The following is a 27,629-nucleotide window of genomic DNA, read 5'->3' on the forward strand; positions in this document are numbered from 1 at the left end:
TTGTCAAGCCTAGTCAACCATGAAGAAGCTGTTCGCAAGTGTCAAAACAAGGGGTAATCTTGTGCACTTCTGGGATATCTAATCTAAACGATTTTATAATTTATATTACAATATTAATCGTTGTTTATTCTTTGCAGAGGAGAGCAAACAGGCCAGTCGCATCTTCACCGAGGAATGCATTGCCATCAAGAGCAAACTGGAAGACATGGCCCGTGAGCTGGATCAGATTATACTGGCTCCGTTGCCACGTGATTTGGACTCTTTGGAGCATGTGCTCGAAATTCATTCGGACTATGAGCGCAGGTTGCACCTTTTGGAGCCTGAGTTGAAGCATCTGCAGGAGACTTTCCGAACGATTGCATTGAAGACGCCAGTGCTGAAGAAGAGCCTTGACAACCTCATGGAGCTGTGGAAGGAGCTGAACACTCAGAGTGGCCTGCACAAGGACCGCTTGAAGCTGCTTGAGGCTTCGCTGGCTGGTCTGGAGGACAATGAGCATGTGATTTCCGAGCTGGAGAACGAGCTGGCCAGGCACCAGGATCTGCCATCGACAACTGAGGGCCTACAGCAGGTGTTTAAGCAACTGAACCATATGCAGGACATCATTACACAACAGCAGCCGCAAATGGATAAAATGAACGATGCGGCCGATCAGCTGGGACGCATGGGAGTGCCAACCAAGGTGCTGGGCGACCTAAAGCGACTGCACTCGAACGTGGAGCGCCTGAACACGCGCTGGAGTGCGGTGTGCAATCAGTTGGGCGAAAGGTAGGTCCACTGGCGCCACCTGCTCTCTTTCTGTGCGGGCGTCGCCTCATTGGCGACCACAGATGGATATGAACCTGCCTCTCTAACAACGTGTTACTTTACTTTTTAAGAATGCGCTCATGCGAGACGGCTATCGGGCTGATGAAGAATCTCCAGTCGAGCGTGCAAGTGGAGGAATCATGGGTGGATGGCACCACGCAGGGACTGTCCGCCATGCCCACCGCCACTTCGGCGTACGAACTAGACGTGAGTACAAAGACGTTGCCCCTGTAAAAAAACGAGATTAGCATTTCGATAAGCGATAGTCTCTAGCTCTAGATCCTTGTACAGTTTTTCTGAGTTTTAGCTGCCCCATAGAGTCTCATTCAGAGATCTTCCTTCACGGACCAAACACAAAGTATATATACATAGGCTATAAATGGAAACCGTAGTAGCCATTGACCCGCGTCCAAAGTAGTTTGCTCCCACAGTTGTTGCTCCTATTTTTTGTTGGTATTAAACCTGCCGGTGTTGGACACGTCTCCGTACTCCTATATATATATTTTATATGTGTTTATATATTTTGTATTTTGTTTTTGTACTACATTTCCATTTGTTAACTGTCCCCACAAGCAGAGAGCAAATCTCCAGTCCCTCGTCCGTATTCTAGCAGTAGTTCTTGTCTAATCCAACAGCAGTCTTTGACATGTAGTGGTGGTCACAACCCACATAAGCATACCATATGTACATATATATACACAGCAGACGGACCTCCAAATGTGGCCAAATCGTCCACCTACACAACAATACCCATATACGTAAACTGTAGCGATATTCCCCCTCCCCCCTCCACGACACTGTAAATTGATACCAAATTTGTGTAGTAGTTTTGAAACTTACCTTATTTTATGTTTGTAGTCTTGTCCCCTAGAATCATAAGCTGCACCTATACACAGACCAATATCAAATGATATGGGCTCCTACATTACATATATATTTATTCACCCAGTATTATCGTATTTGTAGTTGAAAACTAATTGTATATGTATTTTTGTCTAATTTTTGTATTTTCACCAAACCAAAAAAAATTTTAAACTTTTTCACACAACAATCAAATATTACACACCCTATAAATCAACACAAAATGATCAAATTATAAAAAACAAACAAATCGATTTAAACCTCCTGAAAATATCGAACACCAAAAATACCCCTCGCAACCTATAGAAACTGCTCGGAGCTGCAATCGAACGAAAACCAAAAATCGAAAATGTCAACGTGGCTGGAGGACGACTTATACGTGAAGCCAAGGTAAAAATTTGAATGCCTGATGTGGGATGACTGATCTGATGACGGCTGACCCATCGTAACCCGGCATCCGCGGGTTCCAGATGCACACTCCATGTGCAATTCGATCGCTTGTCATACGATTCGATGGATTAGGCCTAGCCAAAGTTGGGTTGCGATAGGTCAGTTGGTGGCCTAGTGCCAGCACTTTATGTATGACTGTGTCGAGTGATTGTTGATATTTCGAACGAACACCAAAATCCCTTCTTTTTTCGAAAAGAAAACACTTTGTAGCCCTATACACCTCTTAGCTGTTTCTCTACCGAATCTCCAATATATTTACTGCTTTTTAAACCATTTATCGGACTGTAAGCTCCAAATCTTAGTTATCTTGCGGGTAAAAGGTGCGTCAATAACACTTGGGTGGAACAGAAACAACCTGACAAACAAACTTAAACACACAAACAACCAAACAACCAAACAACAAACCAACCAAACTTACAAAACAAACTAATTAAAAAGCAATTTTACCAAAAAGTAATTTCGTATTGATTAATCAATAAAAAGCACTAAATATATCAACAATCCCCCTTTCCTCGCCTCCTGAAAAATAAAACCAAATTTGTTTAACACACAAAATTACTAACATTTAACCGAAATTAACCAACGAACCAACCCAACCAACCAAACAACGATGTCAACGTGGGACCCTGAACTTCGGGAGCAGATCTACGATAGCAAATGCCTTCGCTTCGTGGACTGGCTGGTCGAGGCCCGTCCGTCGTTCTCGCCGCCTCGCCGGGATCTCCGGCCGGCGGATAGCGATCCGGGCGCCACACAGTATTACAGCCAACGTCTGGACAACCTAAATACGAAATACGACAGATTGCTGGAACAACTGTCGCAGAGGCTAAAAACTGCAATCGAAGTCAATGGCAGCGATGGTCTGGTGAGTAATCCAGGCGACCCTTTCCCGTTGAAAGGATCTTTGCGAGGTGGTGACGTCAGGGTCTATTTTTGTTATGTTTGTTTACCTCGTTGGCTGGGGCTAGGCTCAAAGTATTCAATTGTTTCGTAATCGCCGCGTAAAGCGGGGTTCAAGTTCAGCAAACGAGTTTTTATGCTTTCGTTTTCTACAAGTCAAGTCGAGTTTTCAAATGCAAATACGTACGTCTCTGTGGTATCATTGTATCTCCTCCACCTCCTCCTCCATCTGTGCCTGTGTCTATTTGTATCTGTATTTGTATCTGTTACCGCTCCGAATGCCCGGCGGTTGGTATTATTGAATTAACCTTCAGAATCGGTGCACACTAACGGCAGAAGCAGCCGCATAATGACATCACATCAGCTGGCGAATTGACCAAACATACCGTCAATGGCTTGAAGTGTTGCGCCCATAAATCACAACTTGTTTAATTTATAAAAATTTAAACTATTTTTTTCTGTCATTGTGACCGTCGTTGATCGGCGCTGTCGACTGATGCAGCAATTTGTTTAATGTATCAAATTTATTTATAACTATTGCATTATGTCAGGAGTTTCAATTCAAAGAGTAACAAAAACGATAGACATTGTCATGTGCCTGACCAATTAGGCAAATTGGTGACAGATTCGAAATTAATAATGACGACGTCGAATTCTATAAATATTAATGAGGCCCCAGCAGTCATATGGATTCCTATATACTCGAATTTCAATGCCAGGCAACGTCATCAACGTCTTTGTCGCCATCTGTCAACTTCTCTTGTATTTTTTTGGATTCCAGTTCCCTCCTATTTTGACTATTTTTGTTCAACTGGTTCTTAATTTGTTTATTTCCTAGCCGCTCCATCTCAGAAATTCAATTAGGAATATTATTAACCAACCAGAATGTGCCTGCTTCGAAAATATTTGTTTGCAAATATTTAGGAGGCAATTACCATATTGTTCCACTGGAGTTCAGATCGCCGGACATGGTGTAAACATAAGTTCAATCAACTTTAGCTTTTTGCTATATCTCTATTGAGACATTATGCTGTAACAGGCAGCATCAATAATACTACAGTGAGAAAAGCCAAAGATACTAATAATGTTTAAAGATTGAAATGGGATTGATTAATGGTCAAAGTATAAAAGATTTAAGCCGAACTGCTATCAATGTAAAATTGAAGATCTTAAGCCCCAATTTCTTTGTATGTAGTTGATCCATTTCAAAGTAATCCGAATTTGTTGTTTTGAAGTCTATTGAGGCTTTTCGAAGGTGTTGCCTTCGCCTCGAGCGTTGGAGTGACATCATAACTGCTCCATTACCACTTCGCCTTCAAGCCAACTTGATATGCATAGCAGGGGCGGGCGCAGAAGCTCCGCTGGCTTAACTAGACTGAAAAGCGAAATAAGTTATTTAGAAGGTTAGATGGCGGCACAAACTGGTTTCATCTTTTCTTCTGATACTTTGTTCTCGACTTCCGTGTATTGTTTTCGACTTTAATTTGGAGCCAACTCAAGCCGCGAACTCCCAGCCCTTTCCATGCCCAATCTCCCTCATTTCAGGCCATTGTAAATGGATTGTTTATAATGTTTTGGCGCAACAGCTGGGGAATGCTCACCGAAAACTAGCCGGCATTTGTAAGCTCTCTCTCTTTCTCTGTGTGGCAATTGTGTCCGAATCTCAAAAAGCTCGCTCGCTCTCCACATGGCCAATTGATTCTCGGAGTGGCGCTGCTCCATTCAGTACCGAAAGCGACGTGGTTGTGTAACGTCGCGTATCCGCTGTGTGTGCCGACTTGCTGCCGGTGAACGAAATTTAACAAAGGCCAAAACCTTTAAAACCTCCGGTTTTGTTGGCAACCGAAGTCTATGGAATTTGAATTCGAATCGAGCGTGTAATTATGAGTGAATAGTTGTGATAACTAAACAAGCAAATAACTTCCCAAACTCAAGTAGAGAACATTGCTCATCCGCCGCATGGGCAGACATGATGTCACATATACGGCCGGATAGAAAGTGTGTCCGTGTCGTTGTCGTGGTGCCTTAAATTTCAATTAAATGCGAACCGTGTCGCATTGGTCCGCTTTTATTTTGTTAATAGAAATTTAAATTCGCTGCCGCCATCGACCCACGTTTTAATTTGTGCCGCAAAGAGTTCTATTATAGCCCGAAATGAAGTCACTCGTCGAGTGCTTTGCAACAACTCGAATATAACCGAAACGCAAACAGAAGAGTGTGAAAACGAAAATAAAAGAAATACATTATTAATATAGCCTTGAACATGTCGCAAGAATCGGAATGTTGATATTTTCGGCCGTCTGTTTTGGTGTTAATGAAAGCGCACACACAAAAAAGCGAGAAAATGAAAATCTATGATTGAAATTCCGTAGTGAGTCAGCGAGTTTAGGGTCATTATAAGTTGCATAAAACCATCAAATGCTGCACTTAAAACGAAAAGCCAAAAAATCGTAGAAACTCTCCCGCTCGATTAGTAGCTGACTAGCGTGAATTATGACTTCCTATCAACAAGAGGATCGCGGGAGTGTCAGGGCTGGCGCTTATCTAATCTATGAGGTGTAATCCATCAGAAATGATGTGATGCTTTAAAATGAGCGATCGGTTTCCCGGGAATCACCGGATTGCCGGTGAAAGAGTGTTTGTTCGCCTACCATGCACTTTCCCTTTGATTTTATCGATTAAACTAGATGCCTCCGTGTGCCTTCTATATATACTTCATCGCATATATATATTTTCAGCGGCATTCTAACGATAAATCAGGAATGAAAGCGAGCGTTTTGGGGTCTTTGCCTCCACTGAAGCGAAAGGGAGGCGCCTATTTTCGTAGTGCCACAAAGGCGAGGTCCCATTCCTGCAGGCTGCATGCTGCATGCTGCACACTCTCGTTGGAGCTTTTCCTCTCTCTCTCTCTTGGGCGCTCTTACCCCCATTTGAAGCCGGCACAACGTGGCGTATTAGTCATGTTATCAGTGTCAAGCGCATCGCAGCCGATTAGGGCCAAGAATCTGTTTAATCTGCTTGCTTATGAAACCCCACTTCATTGGGAATTATTTTGTGCTTTAGTTCAGCTTTAGTTGCTCGCTGTGCGGGCGCTCGACAAACTTGTTTCATTTATAATCAAATATTCGCCACTCTGATGACATCATTGTTCTCGTACTCGTATTTACTGTCTAAATGTGTGTCGGTGTGTGTTTCGTTAATTATAATTTATTTGTTGCTTTTACCAACTCTAGGGCAACCTTGAAAATCAACAGCAACAGCAGATTAGTTGTTTATTTTGAAAATGCAAATCATAAACGTTGATCACTTTGTAGATTCGCATTCAATGACTTCATTTGCAGCCCTCTTGCAAAGTTATATGTATGACGTCAATGCAATTTCAAGTTGGGGCTACGACCTGCAGCCATATGTCAGTCATTTGCCATTGAATCACTGTCTCTGCCAAATGGCCAATAAAGATAAAAATTAAATTACCAGATCCCTTCGATAAGACGCACTCCGGATCCCCAACTCTTTCCGGGCAATCACCCATTTATTATTAATTATGGTTGGAGCCTCTTGAGAGAGTTTGCACTACATATTTGCAGAGCGATTGAGGCCTTCTCCCTATATAGCGTCATTTCTATTTTCATAAAGGCTTTGGGTTTGCTTTTCGTGTGCGTTTCTTCGTTTTTTTATTTTCACTTAACTATACATATGTGCTTCGTGTGATTTGTGTGCGATGGTGCGGGGCTGATAAAAATGTATCCTTGTGTGTTACTCAAAGAACCCAATCTAGTGAATGAATTAAGTGAATCAACAAAGAGAGGACTGTTTTAAGAGCCGATTAATACTAGAAGTCCAGTGACGACTACCGTAAAATTGTTGTGTTTATGTCTTTCGACAATCTTGGAAGTATTTTTAGTTGCTTTATCGCCGGTGACTTTATCTCGCGGCCATATCAAATCACGCTCACGCATGCCGTAAACATTCCACAAAATAAGTTAGAGACTCCACGGCAACTTCAAAGTGACGCGTCTGTCTATGAATCTTGACTCGTAAATCTCTAATTGTTTTTGTCACAATTAAATCTCGCGCAGTGCATTCAAGAAGCCCCTAAGCCAACGAAACAAATACCAATTGCTGACTATGACTTTGTCGAACTGAACCAAACGAAAGCCTTAGACATGCCTCAGCATAGATCGGGTCGCAAGGCGACTAAAACCAAATCCAAAACCCAAACCACGACTGTCCAAGTGGCAGAGGAAAGTGACTACGACTTTGCGTTCGAGTTTCAGGTAATACTTCACCTATCCTCCCCATTTCCCTGCTGCCCCGTTGTACCCTCGCAAAGATTTCAACGAACCGAGTTTAATTTGCCTGCCCAGTCAGTTGTTAACTTTTACTAACCGAAATTGCTTTCATTTGGTATTTAGCAATACGCTGAGAGTCTACAGAAACCGCTCAAGACCTTTAGGGTTGACTTCAGTGCGGGCAGCGTGCCAACTGGCGATGGCTACGCTGCGCGCCAGGAGGATCTCTACACCACTACCTACAGCACCACACAGTAAGTTCTTGTATCTAAGTACTAAGTGTCTAATACATATCAAAAATATGTTGAAAATATAATCTCTAGAAAGAAAGAATTTTACAGCATTCCAAAATTTAAAATTGTTCATTTTAATCAACTGTTTAAAGTCGTTGAATTATGAATAATTTTTTATGTAGATTTTCAGTCATACATTACTTTATCTAAACCAATGTTTCTTCATATCTAAATTTGTTTTCAAATTATGAGTCAACACTAGTCAGCACTAATAAGGTTACAATCCAATCCTTTCAGAATCAGCTCAACGAAGACAACGAAAAGCTCTACGAAGAGCGTCTACTGTAGCGATGGCTTGGACGCCGCTAGTCAGGAGGTTAGCACCGCTAACCTGCCTCAATCGCAGATCCAATTCAATGAAATCCGAACGCTCAAGCGCTCGCAACAGCTGGGTGGCCATTCCGTGCTGGATATAGCCGGAATACGCGATCCGCGTACGGGTCGTGTTCTGACCATCGGGGAAGCCATCCAGCTTCGCATTCTGGACGTGCGCACTGGCGAGATGCTGGTGGGCGATCGCCGCATCACGCTGGAACAAGCTGCCGACCAAGGACTGATAGACGTGCAGCTGGCAAAGCAGTTGCTTGAGCCCGGTGCCGGCCGAGATGCTAACGGACGGGAGCTGTCGCTCCTGGAGGTTATTCAGCGCGAGATTAGCGAAGCGGAATCCGGTTACGAGACGGCCGAAAAGCGGATCAAGGTAAACAACACGGTCACCGTAGAGCAAGCGTCCGGGGAGCTGGGCTCTCCCGAGAATCCACGCAACATTGCCGACGCCATTACCGCGGGGAGTGTGGACACCAAGACCGGCCTGTATCGCGTCAAATCCGGACAGACGATCAGCCTGGCGGAGGCCTACGAGCGGGGCTACCTCATCCGGCACGAGTCGGTGACAATCAAGTCGAATGCGCTGTGCCTAAGCGATGCGATTGCGCATGGCCTGGTCGATGGCGCCGGCTGGATAGCGGATCGCAACTCCGGCGACAGGTTCCGGCTGGATTCGGCCATTGCCAATCAACTAATAGATGCGAGTGTGCGCGAAGTGGTGGACGCGAAACGCGATACAAAGATCACACTGCAGGAGGCACTGCAGTCGGGCGTTCTGAATGCCAAAACGGGTCGGTACGTGAACGAGGTGACCAAGGAGAAGTTAACCTTCGCAGAGGCGCGCAACCGTCAGTTGATCGTGAAACCGTACACGCTAAAGGACATCTGCGATCTGAACCTGCTCGATAAACAGGCCCAGATCACGAGTCCCATGCGACGCGAAAAGTTGAGCATTATGCAGGCCATCGAGGCCGGTGTACTCGACGGTAATTTGCTCAAGTGCATCACCAAACGTAAGGGTGAATTGGTCACCCTTCAGGAGGCCATTGCCGACGGCATCGTGTTGCCGGCAGAGTGCAAGTACCGCGACTTTATGACCGGTGAGCTGATCAGCATTCCAGAGGCGGTGGAACGCGGTCTGATTAGCTCGGTGGCGCAGCGTTCGATCTTCGATATTGACGGGTTCAAGGATATAAGGAGCAATGACTATGTAAGCTTTAATGTGGCCCTCTCTCGTGACCTTTTGCGTCGCAAGAGCACGGGCTTTGCCTTAGAGACGGGTAGGGATAGTCTGGTGCCACTAGAGGTGGCTGTTAGCGAGGGACTGGTGCGCCAGGAGGTGTACGAGATGTTTAGCCGCGGCATTGGTGTTCAAAATGCCAGTGGAACTGAGCTTAGCGTCTTTGATTTGGTCTATCACAATCTGATTGACCCGAAGACTGGTTATCTTTTGGATCCCAAGACCGGGGAGACAGTGCCCCTAGACACCGCCATTGAGCGGAAGTTTATCACACCCGAGGGTGCTCTCCTACTGAGTAGTTTGCTCAATATCACTTTGACCACGGAAACAGTGACGCGGACGATCAATCGTTATGTGACAATCAGAGCTGGTTCCCAGGAGCCAGTCGACAGTGTGCTGCTCACCTTCACGGAGGCAGTGCGGCAAGGTTTCATTGACGAGGAGAGACAGCTCTTCAAAGATCCCAAAACGGGCAATATTTACTCAGTGCAGCAGGCCCTGAACTATGGCTTGTTAGTTCCCGATAGCAATCAAACAGTTCCGGAGCCAACAAATAGGAAAAAAACAAAATCCACTATAACCATTGTGACCAAACAAATCATACCTGAAGCAGAGCCCATTAAGCTTAACACACAGCACACCAAGTACGTCGAGAAGTCGGTGGAGATTCCAATTTCCCAGGAACTAGTAAAGCCGCATCGTGTGGTCTCCGAATTTATCAATTTGGAAAAGTCCAGCTATATCGAACAAAACGTAACGGAGCGTCAGATCATGGAGCTGCCTCCAGGAGGATGGCGATTAAAGGACGCCATTGAGCAGCGCCTGTTTAATCCAGACACTGGGGTATTCCATGTGCAAGGCACTGATCGATTGGTTAACTTTGAGGAGTGCATCAACAAGCAGATTATTAACAATCTATCGCTTTCCGTAATTGATCCCAGCACTGGCGACAAAATCTCCGTGCAGTCCGCCTTTGAACGTGATATTTTGGACAGTTATGGCAACTATACGAATAGCAGAAAACAGGTGCAGGGCATGCGCAGTGCCATTGACGAGAGTAAGATCATTCTGGAAACTGTGCCGGCTACAAGAGGTGCCAACCAAAAGACAATACTTCGCATCACTAAAGTAAACAACATTCCGGATGTGTTGGAGGTCTCCACACCCCTGAAGGATGCCCCGCCCAAGTTTGTAGAGGTGCTCACCTGCCAACGAGAGCTAGCTTCTCCAGAGCCCCTACAAATTGCACCGGGCGCCATCTATGATCCGTCCACTGCCCTAGTAATCTTCACGCAAACCGGAGAGACTGAAAATATCTTCGAAGCCGCTCGTCAGGGTCTGGTGGATGAGCAGCTAATTAAAATTGTGGATCCGACAACCAAGCAACCCATTTCCGTTACAGAGGCGATAGCGCGTTCCATTTACGATCCCAAGACAGCCACTATTCTCGATTCTGAGGGACAACCTGTTGACTTGATCACAGCAACTAAATTGGGACTATTGAGTGTCGCAGGTGCTCCATTGGTTGCCGCCGAAGGAGCTCTAAGAACTGTGCGTTTCGTCACAGATCCACGAACTGGTGAGCAAATTCCAGTGGAAGTGGCTTACGAGCGAGGCATTGTCTCTCGGGATCAGTTGCATCGCGGAAGGTCCTTTGACAGTGAACCGACAACGGTCGAGGACAAGGTTGTAGTCCTCCAGAGAATGCGCAAGGTCATTCTCAAGCCGAAGGATGCTTTACGTAAGGGAATCATCGACGAGGAAACCTGTGAAATACTTGAAAACACAAGTAACTTTACTAATCCCAAAGGAGAGGTGGTTAACATAACTGAGGCGCTAAACACGGGACTTATTGATGGACGTCGCGGTCAGGTCATCGATCCTCAGAACAATAGAGTTTTAAATTTGAGGCAAGCAGTGGAGCAGAAGATTATTGATTCCGAGCAAACTAACCATATTCTCATGCCGTTGGCCAAGAGCTTATCTGTGCCGCGTCTGGCAGGTCAGGGATTAATTGATCCGCAAACACAAACCATTGTGCATCCGGAGAGTGGTTATCCTCTTAGCATCCATGAGGCCATAGTTTGCGAGGTCTTGGATCCGCATTCAAAACTACATAAGCCCGAAAAATGCACTTTAGAGGAGGCGATCACCAAGGGCATTATCAATGCAGATGATTCCACATTCAGCTATAAGAACAAGACACTTAACATTACTGAAGCCATTGAAGCGAAGCTTTTTGATCCCAGCTACGATCAGCAAAAATCCAAGGTGGAAATTCCTCCGGTGGGTATGATATTCCCCGTTGCTGTGGAAAAGAGCCTTGTGGAACCGTCGAAGCGTGTTGTTCTGCACCCAAGTACAAAGAAAGCACTTCCAATCAAGCAAGCCATCGAAGAAAACTTCATCATGTCCATTCCATACTCACCAAAGCCCGATGCTATCGAGGTGGTGACTGCCTTGGAGCGAGACCTCATCGATGTGGCTTCCCAAACCCTGACTGTTCCGTCCACTGGTGAACGTATACCTCTTCGACAAGCTATGGAAAATGGTATTCTGGTGGTAAAAAATCTCTCAGATTTTGTGATTACCCAAAAACCCATTCCCAAAACGGAGATCATGGAGACGGTGCGTGCTGTGCACACGGTGACTACTAAAACCATTGAGCTTATTCAAGGCTACGTTCTCATTTCGAACAATGAAGTTCAAAACGTTAGCACCGGCGAGGTGTGCAGCTTGGAGAAAGCTAAGGAGCTAGGAATCTTGCGCGAAGAATCCACAACTCGGGAGACAAAAGCAGCGGCCGGCGAAAGTCCGGATTCGATTGGCGCCGTTGTTACCAGCGGCGATCAAACTGTAATTGTGGAAGAGCGCACCCAGACAGTGGTGGTCAGTTCGGATACCCGCAAGCAAGAGATGCAAGTAGTCAGCACTACGCAATCCACCAAGGACACATCCGTTCCAATTGTGAGTGAAATCGAGACAAAGGCCAGCAAGGAGCCATCGAAGACGTTGCAAAATGTGAAAGATGCCGCCAAATTGGGTGCACTGGGCGTAATCGCAGCTCCTGTACTTGCCGGAGGTGCTATCGTAAGTGGCGTTAAAAGTCTAATTAAATCTGTGAAATCTCCCACGGAAGATGCCAAGACCACTGCAAAACCTAATGAACCTCAAACCAGCTTCATTGAACAGGAGCGACGCAAAGAGCTACAGCCGCAACAAGTGCCAAGTGAGGTGGATAGTCTCCTCAGTGAAACGGAGAACTTTATCAGCTCCACGACTGCCAACTTTATTGCCAACGAAAAACAGCAGGATAAGCCCAATACGCTGCCACAGAAAAGAGATCCCTTCGAAGTTGAATCAACAAGCACTCTGACCACCACAACAGTAACAACAATTACAACATCAAGTACCACAACGGAAACCGGAAATCAGGAGCCAGTAGTGGTGGAGGACGTGTCGACCACAGTTAAGGAGAATACGGTGGTAGTCGAGCCTAGTAAAGTGCCAGAAGATAAAACAGAGGTTTCAAAGACAACTGAAACCATAACCACAGTGATTACTAATAAAACAGATACTGTTCCAGAAAAGATATCACAAGAACAAACTTCCGAGGAGTCAGCAAAGAATGAGCCGGAGGTTCCAAAAGACACAAGTTCCAGGCCAGCTGAAACGGAGGCATCTCCCAAGCCCGTTCAAAAGGAACAAACTCCCGAACCAGCTCCAAATGCAGAATTTACCAAATCAGTTAAGAAAGATCTAACTCCTGAGCCGGAATACAAGGAAAACACTACACAGCTAGCACAGATAACATCAAAGGATCTTTCCCCTGCACCAACCAGTGAGAAAGAACATTCAGCTGAACCTACTTCAAAGCCAGAGCCAATGCCCAGAGCCGCTAAAAAGGAAGAGATTTCGGAAATTGAGCCTCCCTTCACGGCACCACTAGCTCCATTCGTTGATCAAGTTTCAGACACCAAGATCACCGAAATTAAAACAGAAATTGAAGAGCCCGTTACAAGTTCACAAACTATCACAACTATTACCACAACGGTAAAAACAGTCGATGAGCATCCTACAGTCGAAGAAGTAACTGGAATTAACAAATCTAAGAACATTGTGGATGTGCAAGTTAAGGAACCAGCCGTCCAAAAACCGGTAAAGGTGAATGAGACGAGCGATGATACCACTAGGCCTGAACCTACTAGTGAAATAGTGCTTGAAGAAAGAGTTGTCACTGTTGAAGAACCAACTATCACAGAAACTACTGTGACAACAACAACTATCACAACAACGACATCTTTAGGCAGTGCAGAAGCCCTGCCCCAGGCGGAGAGTACAGACACAGTAAAGGAAACGCCTTTGAATGAAACGGTGCCTTCATCCCCAGTTCAACCTACAGAGATTAAGCAGAAAACTCAAGGTGATGATAAGAAGCCTGTAGAAATTGTAGACACCGCAAGAAAAACGCCGGAGCAGGAGCCGGTGAAAACTATCCCAGCTGAACCATTTAGCACATCTGAAACAACAGAGACTATTACCACCAAGACAACCATTGTTGAAGAAGGAAAACTACATCAACCGAGTGATCTTGAGCAAATTGTTCAACCGCAGACAAATCCGGAAAAACATCAATCAATTGTCGATTTCATAGAGCAAGAGAAGAGCACACAGCCAGCGGAAAGTGGCAGCAAAATTTTGCAGAATGTCAAGGATGCAGCCAAACTCGGCGCTCTAGCCATTGTAGGAGCACCAGTTCTTGCGGGCAAGGCTTTAGTAGATGCCCTGACCACAGAAAAGACAGTAAAGCCAGAACAATCTACAACACAAGTTGTGACCGAGACAGTGGAAGAATTACCAACAGAGATAATTTCCACCAGCACCGCTACACTAGTTACCAAAGTCACCACTACGACTACCACTACAACGACATCCACGAGTGAGGGCACTCCCGATGATGAGGCTCGGGACGTAGTTACACTGCCTACTGAATTGTTGGATATTTCTGTGAAGCGAGAAGTGCCCAGGACACTGGCCATTGGCGATGCCATCTCCCAAAAATTGATAAGCCCCGATGAGTGCCAGGTGATAGTAGACGGAGAACAGCAATCGCAGACCGTTTCCACACTACTCAAGGAGGAGCAGCTGAGCCCATTAGACGAAGTACAGATCATTGACGACAAACTAATTGTTTTGCAACAGGTGTCTTACCTGGTAGACGCAGACACGGAACTGACGCCGCAAAATCTGTATGAACTTAACATCTATGATCCCGAGAATCAATACTTTATTGATCCTAGTACTGGCCAGAAGATTTCCTTCCATACGCTGGTATTTGACATGAATGTTTTTAACCCGGAAACTATTTTGGTGAAAAACTTTAGTACCGGCAAATACGAGACTCTTACAGCAGCTTTGGAGCGTCCACTTCTGGACAGGCACACAGGTCACATGGTCGATCCCAAGACAGGCAAGAAAATCCCATTCTTCGAGTGCATTGACCGCCAATGGATTATCCGAGCCAATCCCGAGGAGCAAAAGCCATCGGGCATCGAGAACGTGACAATAGACACACAGACAGGACAGGTGGTTCTTGACGACGGTCGGGTTTGCTCCATTGTTGAGGCCATCAACAGTGGCAAGCTGGACATTCAGTCGATATCGGTGCGCGACCCAGTCAGCGGTGAGGTGATTCCACTGCGTATGGCAATTGAGTTGGGGGTGGTAGACATGCAGGCGGGCACAGTGATAGACATTCAGACCCTTAAAGAAATTCCCATGGAGCTGGCCTTCCAGCTGGGCTTCTTAGTGCCCGGTGCACGCAAACCCATTTCCTTGGAAGCCGCCGTTCGCAAAGGTCTTTACGACCCCGAGACGGGAAAACTCTTCGACTCAGAGAGTCAAAATCAAGTTGATGTTCAGAAGTCAATTGAAATTGGTTTAGTTGACCCCAAAATATCATTGATTGTGGACACTGTTACAAAGAAGGAAGTCAAGCTGGATTGGGCCATCGAAGACGATTTGGTGCTGCCCGCCACGGGTCAAATCAAAGACAATAAGAACAACACTCTGGTGCCCTTCGATGTCGGTGTACAACAGCGATTGCTGAAAACCGACAACGTCACCTGGAGCCTGCCAGAGTTACTTCAACGGGAATACTACACGCCCAGCACTGGCAAGGTCCTTAATCCTGTCACCGGCGAGGAGATTCTTCTTCAGCAGGCTATTGAAATGGGCTTTGTGGAGCTAGAAACGACGTTAGTCAAGGATGTCGATCACGATAAGATTTTGCCCGGCAAGGAGGCGGCCAAGGTGGGTCTTCTGGACACTGTTCGAGGAACACTGAGTTCGCCCAACATTAGTCTCGACGAGGCCTTCGTAAAGGGTTACCTTATAAGCACCAAAAAGCCACTGTCCCTGGTCGATTGTCTGCTGCGTGGTCTTTACGATCCTTCAACAGCAAAGTTCACCATCGACGACAAGCAGTTGGACTTGAAGACCGCCATTGCCCAGAAGCTCATTAATCCCGAGGAGCTGGTGTTGCTTGATCCCAAGACAGAGTCTATTATTTCCATTACAGAAGCGATCGCAAAGGGTTATCTTGACCCGATTGAGGGATATGTGATTAACCCATATGCCTCTACAAAACTGTCCCTCCACGAAGCCCTAGAGAATCGCATTCTCATCCCGCCCAAGCGAAAGCGCAGTTTGCCCGATGCTGTCTACCGTGGTCTTTACGACCCCAAGACTGGTCAATTTAGCAACACGGTGACCCGCGAGAAGCTCACAACTGAACGTGCCATTCGTAGAGGCATCCTCGATCCCGATTCGACGGTCGTCAATGTGGGTTCGGGACAGATCATTCCATTTGGGGTGGCCACCGAGACAGGAATCGTGGACAGTAAACATGGTACAGTGAGGGATGCCGATGATCACTCGATTGACTTTAAGGAAGCATTCGATCGAGGTATTTTGGTTGAAGCCAAGAAGCCACTACGTCTTATTGAGGCTGTGGTGAAGAATGTCTACGATGAGGTGGATGGACACTTTGTCGATCCGAAGTCGGGCGAGAAGCTGAACTTTGCCGAGGCCCTCAACACTAATTTACTAGACGAGCATAGTGTGCAGATCAGAGACTTCAAGACTGGTCTGTACAAGCAGCTGAACCTAACGCACGCTAAAGACACCGGCATTATCGATGCCCAAAATTCCAAGCTACTGTATAACAACCAGACCATGACCCTTAAGCACGCCTTTGATATTGGAATCCTAATGGATGTCAACGCGCCTATCAGTATTCAGAGAGCAATTCATCAGGGACTATTCGACGACAAAACCGGAAAGCTAAGCGATCCCAGAACTGGTCGCCAAATTACATTACTCGAGAGCATGCGCAGTTTCGTGGTTAATCCTCACCTACCCTGCTACTTCGACGAGCAGACAGAGCAGATGTACACTCTTAGCGAGACCTGTAGGAATGGCATCATTAATAGAAGGGAAGGTGTCTTCCGGGAGCCGGGAAGCAATTCGTTTGTTCCTTTGGGCGAGGCCTTAAGCCTGGGCCTAATTGTGGACATCGAGAACGCCGGCTTTGGTCTGTACGAACTACTGTCGATGGGCTTCTATGAAACTTCCACACGTAAGGTTCTGCATCCAGTCACAAATCGCAAACTTAATCTCAACGAAGCATGCGTGGAGGATGTAGTAAGCTTGTCATCCAGCTTAGTCAAACACCACGAGACCGGCAAGTACCTTCGGTTAGCCAATGCAATCAAGGAGCAGTTAATTGATGACTCTAGGGGTTGTTACAATCTGGGCAAGGAACAGTTAGATCTCCAGGCAGCTAGGGCCAAGGGTTTTATTGTTTCCAATCGTCGCCTTCTCAGCCTTGAACTCGTTTTGCGCCAACAACTTTATCGCCCCGAAACAGGCAAATTCTGCGATCCAACAACCGGTGAATATCTCGACTTAATCGAAGCCATACATTCGGGTTTCATAGACCCCGCGACTACCGTATTCAAAAACCAACTTACTGGTAAGGAGTTGCCGCTGACTGAAGCTATTGAGAACGGGGATATTGATGTGACCAAGGGTAGAGTATTTGATCCCAAGTCTAAGTCAGCTTATAACTACGACGTGGCACTTTCGCGCGGAATTCTAGTTACCATTTCTCGGCCACTAACCGATCGCAATGACGTGGTGCGTCGCCAGGATAGCGTCGAACTATTAAGTCAAACACCGGTGAGCGTTGTGATTAGCAAACCTCGTGAAATGTCTCTCGAAGAGGCCATTCGTTACAACATAATCGATCCCAAGACCGCGCTCGTTCGCGATTTCGATAGCTTTAAGTTCCTGCCTTACTCGGTAGCCGTGGAACGCGGTCTCGTGGACACCACCAAGCGCACACTTGTGGATCCAAAGGCCCTGTTCTTTGCCTTCGATCCCACATTAATAGTTTACGTACGTGAACCGGTCACCTTTGACCAGGCGGCCGAGTCCAAAAGCCTGGACTTGCAGACCGGAATGCTGACCTATGTGCCAGCGAGTGGACCTGGATCCGCACCAGCGGCATCAGCCAGCGACGATAGCGCAAACGATTCGCTGACTGTCATCGAGACGCCCAAGGTATACACGCTCAAGGAGGCCGCCAGTGCGGGTGTGGTGGATCCCGACTCCGCTCTAGTCAAGGACTTTGCCAAGGCCAAGCTGGTCCGTTTGCCAGAGGCCTTCCGAAAAGGCTTAATGGATGCCAACAAGGCGAACGTACTCAACACCCAGACCTCTAAGCTCTGCACCCTGCAAGAGGCCTACGAAAGTGGCCTGATCTGCACGCCTAAGCGCTCATTCGGTTTGCTAGAAGCCATCACCTTTAACTTGTACAACCCAACCAATGGCTGCCTAGTTGATCCCTTCCAAATGCATCCAGACATCATCCGGCGCCGCAAGTTCACGCTGGCCGAGGCCATTGGCTCAGGTTTGGTCGATCCTTCGTCGACAGTGGTGCGTGACCCCAGCACTGGGGTCATTGTCCCACTGACGGCTGCCATTAGCAGTGGGCTCATCGATGCCACCGAGGGACGCCTGACCGACGCCAATGAGCCGAAGAACAACATCGACCTAGTGAAGGCCGCCGAGAAGGGTCTGCTCCTGCCGGCAGAACAGAGGGTAAGTCTCAGATCAGTTCAGGTGTACTCTTTCAATTTCTATCAACACCGATCTCGAATACGGAATTGCGAATGCAAGAAATTATTGAATTACTGCAAGAAATTACAGCAAAATTATTATAATTCTAAATTAAAAGCTTTTTTCGTGGCATGTTTGGTATTGTACTATTGATATTGATTTCGATTTTTTTAAGACATTTTGATCAGCGCGCTGTCTTTCTATTTCTCTCTGTCTATCTCTGTCTCTACCTAAATCTCAAACTCTTTATCATCAGACTAACCAAGATGTGAGCTTTCCACAATGAAAAAAAATAAGAAGCATTCTGCAAATTTACTTTGCAAATCATATTTATTATTATTTTGCAAATCTCTTATATTGCAGCGCATGGCATTCAGTTTTATGTTCTATATAACGTATTTTTCGCTGAGATCGTTTTAAATTCTCAAGCGACAGCAGCCACAATAATGCAATCAGAGTCAGCAAGTACATCACAGATCACATCCAACAAACATGCATCCATAAATATCGTACTCCATCGATCGCGCTTTATCAAGCCGAAGAGCAATGCGTTATGTCTCATACTCCTCCGCATAAATGACGTCGGCAATAGGACACCATATGCAATACTCTATATATATTCTATCGAATTGTCTATAACACTAGCATACGAAACTTTTTTCATTCGAACTCGCACTCATCTATTTCTTGTTATTTCTTTTTCCTATATCCAATAGTATCCTAGGCAGTATTTTATGTAGGATCGGATCATTTCTTAACTGACTTTAATATACAGTTAAAAACTGGTCCGGCTGAGTTTGTGGGATTTTCCCAGAACACCCCACAGTTACCTAGTCTCTATTTACCTCTTAGTATTGGAGTAATGTTCAATTTCCTTTTTTAGCCTCAATGCAATAGCCCAGGCTTTAGTTATTATTTTAAAAATCTTGTTTAAATACCAATTTTCTACCTATTTTCAGCATACATATATGAATATTTTTTACATATTATTTCGTTTGCAGTTTTAATTTGAACAATAAACCCAAACCACAATTAACACTAACCAATATAAAAATCCAACAAAACGAAACCAACCCAAAAACAAAAAACAAAACCATTAAACCGTAGTTAGTGCATACTAAAAGTAAAACAACTCGTAGTTGCTAGTCCCCAGTAGTGCTCGTTACCCAAAGTAGTGAACCTTGGTGTTTGTATGTCTTTATTATTGCTTTGGTTTATGTTAACTGCCTATATACTTCATACTATTTTTATGCTTGTTATGAAACCGCTTTGCCCTAAGTCTTTGCCTTGCAATATCTACAACAAACAAATGTGTTTCTTCCAGCTATGTTTGTGTTCTATATTATATATATTTTGTGTTCCATTTATCTATTGACATTTATACGATATCTATAAAATCTCTATATAAATCCCTTTATAGCGACCCGTATCAAGCTAAGAAGTCATTTCTGTTCTTACAAGTTTTCTAATAATTTGTTTGCTTTGCGCTCCCCAACCATAATATGTCATATATAGCAAGCAGTATTCGAGAAGTTCAACATGTGCGAAGAGAATGTCAACGATCTGTTGAAATGGGTCACCACTGTGGAACAGAAAATCTCAAGTGTCGGCGGACCTCGCGAAAAGATCGATGAGTTGCGTAACCAGATTAATGCCCTTAAGGTTGGTACTATAATAAAATTATACTTTACGAATTTTAATAATATATTTCCTGTTTAAACAGCAAATCAAGGATGAGATCGAGTCTCAGCAGCGGCCAGTAGCCACTTGTTTGGAGCAAATCCGTCAGATCGTGCTCACCGGTGGTGATGTTTTGTCTGCCCCCGAAGTGACCACTCTGGAGAACTCTGGCCGGGAGTTGCGTTCGCGAGTGGATCGTGTCAACGATCGCACCGTGCGCCTGCTCCGCCGCCTGGAAGCAGGTCGAGATGAGCTCACCAAACTGCGCAGCGAGTTGGATGTATTTTCCGATTGGTTGCAAGTCGCCCGACGCACTTTGGAGGACAAGGAGCGTTCCCTGTCCGACCTGACTCGTCTTCCCTCTCAGGCCGATTCGGTTCGGGAGTTTGTCAGCGATGTGATTGGCCACCAGGCCGATTTGCGCTTCATCACAATGGCCGCACAGAAGTTTGTGGACGAGAGCAAGGAGTTCTTGGCCATACTCAACGACTTCCGTACTTCACTGCCCGAACGCTTGCCTCATGTTGAGCCACTGTCCAGTGCCGAGAGTCCCATACGCCAAGAGGTATCGCTGGTCTCGGCGCAATACAAGGACCTGTTGAACCGAGTAAACGCTCTGCAAGATCGCGTCTCTGGTTTGGGTGGACGCCAGCGTGAGTACCAGGATGCATTGGAAAAGGCTAACGAGTGGCTGAGGAGTGTGCATCCGCGTGTTTCGCGCATTATCTCTGAACCGATTGCCGGCGATCCTAAGGGAGTACAGGATCAGATGAACGAAGCCAAGGCTCTACACAATGAGCTGCTTTCTAGTGGTCGTTTGGTGGACAATGCGCAGCAGGCTCTTGATAATCTGCTGCGCAGCCTTGGTGGCCAACTTAGTCCAATGGAGATCAATCAGTTGGAACTGCCTATTGCCGATCTGAAGAACAACTACCAGCAGCTGCTGGATAATCTGGGCGAGCATTGCAAAACTCTGGACAAGACTTTGGTGCAATCGCAGGGCGTACAGGATGCCTTGGACAGTCTTGTGGGATGGGTTAACCAGGCCGAGGATAAATTCAAGTTGAATCTGCGACCCGCGTCGCTTATCAAGGAGCGTCTGCAGGAGCAGATCCGCGAGCACAAGGTCTTGCTAGCCGATCTACAATCCCACCAGGCCAGCATTGACAGCGTTCAAGTCTCAGCCAAACATCTGCTTGCCAGCGCTTCGAATGCCCGCATTGCTAAGAAGGTGGAATCGAATCTGAACGATGTGACCGTCAAGTTTGAGAAGCTCTATGAGAAGGCCAACAAGCGTGGTGAATTCTTAGATGACGTTTACAACCGATTAAGCAGGTATCTGGATGAAATCAGCACTGTGGAGCAGCGTATGGCCAGCTTACAGGAGGCTCTAGATAGCCGTGAAACCAGCCTGCTTTCAACTGAGGAGTTGGCTCGCCGTATGAACGAACTGTCCCGTGAAAAGGACCAACTGGCTCCACAGTTTGAGGATTGCGTGCGCAGTGGCAAGGATTTAATTAGCCTGCGAGATGTCACCGACACTGGAGTTTTGCGCGATCGCATCAAGGCACTGGAATCTCAGTGGCGCAACATCAACATCAGCATCGATGAGCGCGCCAAGCTGTCCAAGCAAAAGGCCGAGCAGCAGCTGGCCTACGAGGGTCTAAAGGATCAGGTGCTATCCTGGCTGGCCAGCACTGAAGCGCGAGTTAACGGCCTTCCGCCGGTAGCTATCGATCTGGACAAAATTAAGCAGCAGCACGACGAGCTAAAGCCCATATGCAAGGATTACCGCGACTATGCACCAACTATTGACAAAATTAACGATATTGGAGCACAGTATGATGCGCTGATCCGCCCAGAGAGTCCTGCCCGCAAACGCTCCACCTATAGCCCGATTAAGCGGGCCAGTCCGTTGCGCCGCATGTCCGGAGACGCTAGAAGCCCCAGCCCCACCAAGGGAGGCATTCTGTCGCCACTATCGACTGGTTCCAGTGGATTCGGTAGCCGCAGATCCTCCCAGGATGGTTTCCAGCTGTCTGAGCTATCTCCGGTGCAGCAGCAGCTGAGCGAGATCAACAATCGCTACGGGCTGATTGGCGTGCGCCTCAATGATCGCCAACACGAACTGGACAACCTGAACGAGGAGCTACGCAAGCAGTACGAGAATCTAAAGGGACTAGCTCAGTTCCTGGAGCGCATTCAGCGTCAATTACCCAAGGAGTCCGTATCAAACAAGGACGAGGCAGAGCGCTGCATTAAGCAGGCGCGCAAGATCCTTGAGGACATGTACGAGAAGCAGAGCCTTCTTGATACCACCAAGGCTCAGGTGAAGGATATCCTCCGCCGCAAGTCCGATGTGCCCGGCGCCGAACAATTGCGCCAGGAGAATGATAGCATCCAAGAGAAGTGGAAGAATCTCAATGACATCTGCAAGAACCGCATAGCCTTCTCTGAGAAGCTGCGTGACTTTTTGGACACCCATGGAAATCTGAAGAGCTGGCTGGACAGTAAGGAACGTATGCTAACCGTGCTGGGACCCATCTCTTCTGATCCTCGTATGGTCCAGAGCCAGGTGCAACAGGTGCAAGTGCTTCGCGAGGAATTCCGCACTCAGCAACCCCAACTGAAGCACTTCCAGGAGCTCGGACATGATGTTGTCGACCATTTGGCCGGCACACCCGATGCCCAGGCCGTCGAAACTAAGCTGAAGGACATTCTGGGCAAGTGGGATGATCTAGTTGGAAAGCTAGACGACCGTGCCAATAGTTTGGGCGGTGCAGCTGACAGTTCCAAGGAGTTCGACGCTGCTGTCAATCGCTTGCGTGAGGCTCTGCAAAACATTAGCGATAATCTGGATTCTTTGCCCACCGATGGCGATCACCAGGAGAATCTACGCAAGATCGAAAACTTGGAGCGACAGCTTGAGGGTCAACGCCCGCTGTTAGCCGATGTAGAGCAATCCGCCGCCACCTTGTGCAATATTCTGGGTGATCCCGCCTCGCGTGCCGATGTCAACTCTCGTGTCGCAGCTCTGGAGAAGCAGTATTTGGCGCTCCAGAAGAAACTGGACACAAAGAAGGCAGAAACGGAGGCTTCCCTCCGGGATGGCCGCCACTTTGCCGAGAATTGCTCAAAGACTCTTGGTTGGTTGGGAGGAGAGCTCTCTAACTTGACCGACAGGCTGCTGGTCTCTGCTCATAAGCCAACACTGCAGCACCAGATCGACACCCATGAGCCGATCTACCGTGAGGTAATGGCCCGTGAGCATGAGGTTATTATGCTAATCAACAAGGGCAAGGATCTAACCGATCGCCAGCAGGATCGCGGAGTTAAGCGTGATTTGGATCGCATCCAGCAGCAGTGGGAGAAACTGCGTCGTGAAGCCGTCGATCGTCACACACGACTACAGACGTGCATGGAGCACTGCAAGAAGTACTCGCAAACTTCGGAGACATTCCTGGCCTGGCTGCGCACCGCCGAGGATAAATTGGCTGATCTTACACCCGGCGTATTGTCCAAGGCTAAGCTGGAGACTCGTCTACGTGATCTACAGACCTTCCGTAGCGAAGTATGGAAGCATTCCGGCGAATTCGAAAACACCAAGGGGTTGGGAGAGACATTCCTCACCAGCTGCGACATCGATAAGGAGCCCATTAAGGCGGAGCTTCAGGACATCCGTGATCGTTGGGAGCGACTTAACAATGATCTTATTGCCCGTGCTCATGAAATTGAGAACTGCTCGCGTCGCTTGGGCGATTTTAATGATGAGTTACGAAACCTGGATCATTCTTTAGGTCGCTGCGAGGATCGACTTGCTGCCCACGATGCTCTCGGTGGAGCTGCCAAGGATCCAAAACTCTTGGAGCGTGTTAAGGCCATACGCGAGGAGCTCACTAACTTGAGCAAGCCTTTGCAGTCACTGAAGGCTTTGGCCAAGGATATCAGTGCTGAGGCTAGGGCTGCTGGCGGAGATGCTGACCATTTGACCAGCGAAGTCGATGGTCTGGCCGATCGCATGTCCGAGTTACAGGGTCGCCTGGATGATCGATGTGGAGAACTGCAATCCGCAGCCACCGCAGTGTCCCAATTCAACGAACAAATGAAGAGTTTGGGCATTGATCTGAACGATCTGGAGACAGAGATTGAAAAGCTTTCACCGCCCGGCCGTGAAATCAAGATTGTGCAAGTGCAAATCGACGATGTTGGCAAGATCCAGAACAAATTGGATCGCCTTGTTGGTCGTTTGGAGGATGCAGAACGTGCCGCAGATGTTTTGGTAGATGCAGGATTCGCTGCAGACACCACCCAGACCCGAGAGCAAATCTCAACCCTGCGAAAGACGTTGGGTCGTTTGGACAACCGAGTTCGCGATCACGAGGATAATCTTCAGGCCACTTTGAAAGCACTCCGCGAATTCTACGACAATCAATCTCAAACTCTGGATGACATTCAAGACGTAAGCGATGAGTTCAAGCGCATGAAGCCCGTGGGCTCGGAGTTGGATCAGATTCGCCGCCAACAAGAGGACTTCCGTAACTTCAGGGAGCGCAAGGTAGAACCGCTGGCCATCAATGTGGACAAAGTAAATGTTGCTGGCAGAGACCTAGTGCGTTCGGCTGGCAGTGGTGTTTCCACCACGGCCATTGAGAAGGATCTGGAAAAACTAAACGACCGCTGGAACGATTTGAAGGAGCGAATGAACGAGCGCGATCGCCGTTTGGATGTGGCTCTGCTGCAATCTGGAAAGTTCCAGGAGGCGTTGGCTGGTCTATCCAAGTGGCTCAGTGACACCGAAGAAATGGTGGCTAATCAGAAGCCCCCCAGCTCTGATTATAAGGTGGTAAAGGCACAGCTGCAGGAGCAAAAGTTCCTGAAGAAAATGCTGTTGGATCGCCAGAACTCTATGGGCTCCCTAGCCAATCTCGGCAAGGAAGTGGCAAATCATTGTGAACCCTCCGAACGTGCCTCCATTGAGAAACAATTGAACGATTTGATGAAGCGATTCGATGCCCTGACCGACGGTGCCGAGCAACGTGAGTTGGACCTTGAGGAAGCCATGGAGGTGGCTAAGCGATTCCATGACAAGATCAGTCCCTTGGAACTTTGGCTGGACAACACAGAGCGATCTGTTAAGGCAATGGAACTGATACCTACCGACGAAGAGAAGATCCAGCAGCGTATCCGCGAACACGATCGTCTGCATGACGAAATCTTGGGCAAGAAGCCCGACTTTTCCGATCTTGCTGATGTGGCCGCCCAGCTGATGCATTTGGTTAGCGACGAGGAGGCCGTTAATCTGGGCGAGAAAGTGCGCGGTGTGACTGAGCGGTACACAGGATTGGTGGATGCCAGCGACAACATTGGAGCTCTGCTAGCCGAGTCCCGGCAGGGATTGCGTCACCTGGTCTTGAGTTATCAGGATCTGGTAGCCTGGATGGAAAGTATGGAAGCGGAGCTGAAGCGCTTTAAGTCAGTTCCCGTGTACGCTGAAAAGCTGCTGGAACAGATGGATCATCTGCTGGAGCTTAACGAAAACATTGCCGGGCATGCTTCAAATGTGGAATCAACCGTGGAATCCGGAGCCGAGCTCATGAAGCACATCTCCAACGATGAGGCTATCCAACTGAAGGACAAGTTAGACTCCCTACAACGTCGCTATGGTGATTTGACCAATCGTGGTGGAGATCTGCTGAAGAGTGCACAGAATGCACTGCCATTAGTGCAACAATTCCATGAAGCTCACAACCGTTTGGTGGAATGGATGCAAAGTGCTGAGGCTGCTCTTGCTCCCAGTGAGCCACGTCAAGCTGATGTGCTTCGGCTGGAAGGTGAATTAGCTGATATGCGTCCTATTCTGGACAGCATCAATCAAGTGGGACCCCAGCTGTGTCAGCTGTCCCCGGGAGAAGGTGCTGCCACCATTGAGAGCATTGTGACCCGGGACAACCGTCGCTTCGATTCCATTGTAGAGCAAATCCAACGCAAGGCGGAGCGTCTACACCTGAGCAACCAGCGCGCCAAGGAAGTAACTGGTGACATTGATGAACTTCTTGAGTGGTTCCGCGAAATGGACACTACACTTCGCGAAGCTGATCTGCCTGCCATGGAGCCCAAGTTGGTGCGTGCCCAATTGCAGGAGCATCGTTCCATCAACGATGACATTTCCAGCCAGAAGGGACGTGTACGAGATGTAACGGCGGCCTCCAAGAAGGTGCTCCGCGAGTCCCCACAAAGCGAGAACACTGCCACTCTTCGTGAGAAATTGGATGATCTGAAGGAGATCGTCGACACCGTTGCTCAATTGTGCAGCGAGCGCTTGGGCATCCTGGAACAGGCTCTGCCTCTGTCCGAGCATTTTGCCGATTCCCATCAGGGACTGACCGCCTGGTTGGATGACATGGAACAACAGATCTCGCGGTTAAGCATGCCTGCTTTGCGCCCCGACCAGATCACTCTGCAGCAGGACAAGAACGAACGTCTTTTGCAATCCATAGCCGAGCATAAGCCTCTGCTAGACAAGCTGAACAAGACTGGTGAGGCTTTGGGTGCATTGGTGGCCGATGATGATAGTGCGAAGATCAACGAGATTTTGGACACGGACAATGCCCGTTATGCCGCACTCCGCTTGGAACTCCGCGAACGGCAGCAGGCGCTCGAGAGTGCGCTGCAGGAATCCAGCCAGTTCTCCGACAAGCTGGAAGGCATGCTACGTGCTTTGGCCAACACCGTGGATCAGGTCAATCAACTAGATCCCTTGTCCGCTCTGCCGCAAAAGATACGTGAGCAGATCGAAGATAATGATGCTTTGATGGACGATCTGGATAAGCGACAGGATGCCTTCAGTGCTGTGCAGCGTGCGGCCAACGATGTTATCGCAAAGGCGGGCAACAAAGCTGATCCCGCGGTCCGTGACATCAAGGCTAAGCTGGAGAAGCTAAACAACCTCTGGAACGATGTGCAGAACGCCACCAAGAAGCGCGGCAGCTCGTTGGACGACATCCTTAACGTAGCCGAGCCCTTCTGGAAGCAATTGAACAGCGTGATGAAGACCTTGAAGGATCTGGAGGAGACCCTATCTTGCCAGGAGCCACCAGCGGCCCAGCCGCAGGACATCAAGAAGCAACAGGTGGCGCTGCAGGAGATTCGCCATGAGATCGACCAGACCAAACCAGAGGTCGAGCAAGTGCGACGTCACGGTAGCAACCTGATGAACATGTGCGGCGAGCCCGACAAGCCAGAGGTCAAGAAGCACATCGAGGACTTGGACAACGCTTGGGACAACATCACAGCGCTGTATGCCAAGCGCGAGGAGAACCTCATCGATGCCATGGAGAAGGCCATGGAGTTCCACGAGACACTGCAGAACCTTCTTAAGTTCTTGACCAAGGCCGAGGACAAGTTTGCCCATCTGGGAGCTGTGGGTTCGGACATTGATGCCGTCAAGCGACAGATTGAACAACTCAAGTCGTTCAAGGATGAAGTCGATCCGCATATGGTTGAAGTAGAAGCATTAAACAGGTACGGTTCTTTAGATATATTTTCTTATTCAATCGAATCAATACAAATTTATAAATCTAATGTTCCAATGCCGTG

At 47.6% G+C, this 27,629-nt stretch overlaps 1 protein-coding gene across 30 annotated transcripts in view; it reads left to right on the plus strand.

The window, feature by feature from the left end:
- The window catches only part of LOC120445966 (microtubule-actin cross-linking factor 1), a 68,404-nt gene that overhangs the window by 29,734 nt on the left and 11,041 nt on the right, over positions 1-27,629 (plus strand). For 22 of the 30 annotated variants that reach the window (XR_005615798.1, XM_039626698.2, XM_039626687.2 and 19 more), the window contains 8 exons: positions 138-768; positions 879-1,014; positions 1,975-2,058; positions 2,762-2,983; positions 7,434-7,564; positions 7,841-18,335; positions 19,869-20,015; positions 20,077-27,554. Coding sequence is in view for 29 of the 30 variants with exons in the window: in XM_039626698.2 (XP_039482632.1) it covers positions 138-768; positions 879-1,014; positions 1,975-2,058; positions 2,762-2,983; positions 7,434-7,564; positions 7,841-18,335; positions 19,869-20,015; positions 20,077-27,554 (19,324 nt within the window). In the remaining variant the exon portion in view is untranslated. Of the gene's footprint in view, positions 1-137; positions 769-878; positions 1,015-1,974; positions 2,059-2,761; positions 2,984-7,097; positions 7,296-7,433; positions 7,565-7,840; positions 18,336-19,868; positions 20,016-20,076; positions 27,555-27,629 lie in introns of all 30 variants that reach the window. The other 8 variants (XM_039626692.2, XM_039626690.2, XM_039626691.2 and 5 more) reach the window with 3 other exon arrangements.

Source organism: Drosophila santomea, chromosome 2R (genome assembly GCF_016746245.2).
Source record: "Drosophila santomea strain STO CAGO 1482 chromosome 2R, Prin_Dsan_1.1, whole genome shotgun sequence".
NCBI classification, from domain to species: Eukaryota; Metazoa; Arthropoda; class Insecta; order Diptera; family Drosophilidae; genus Drosophila; species Drosophila santomea.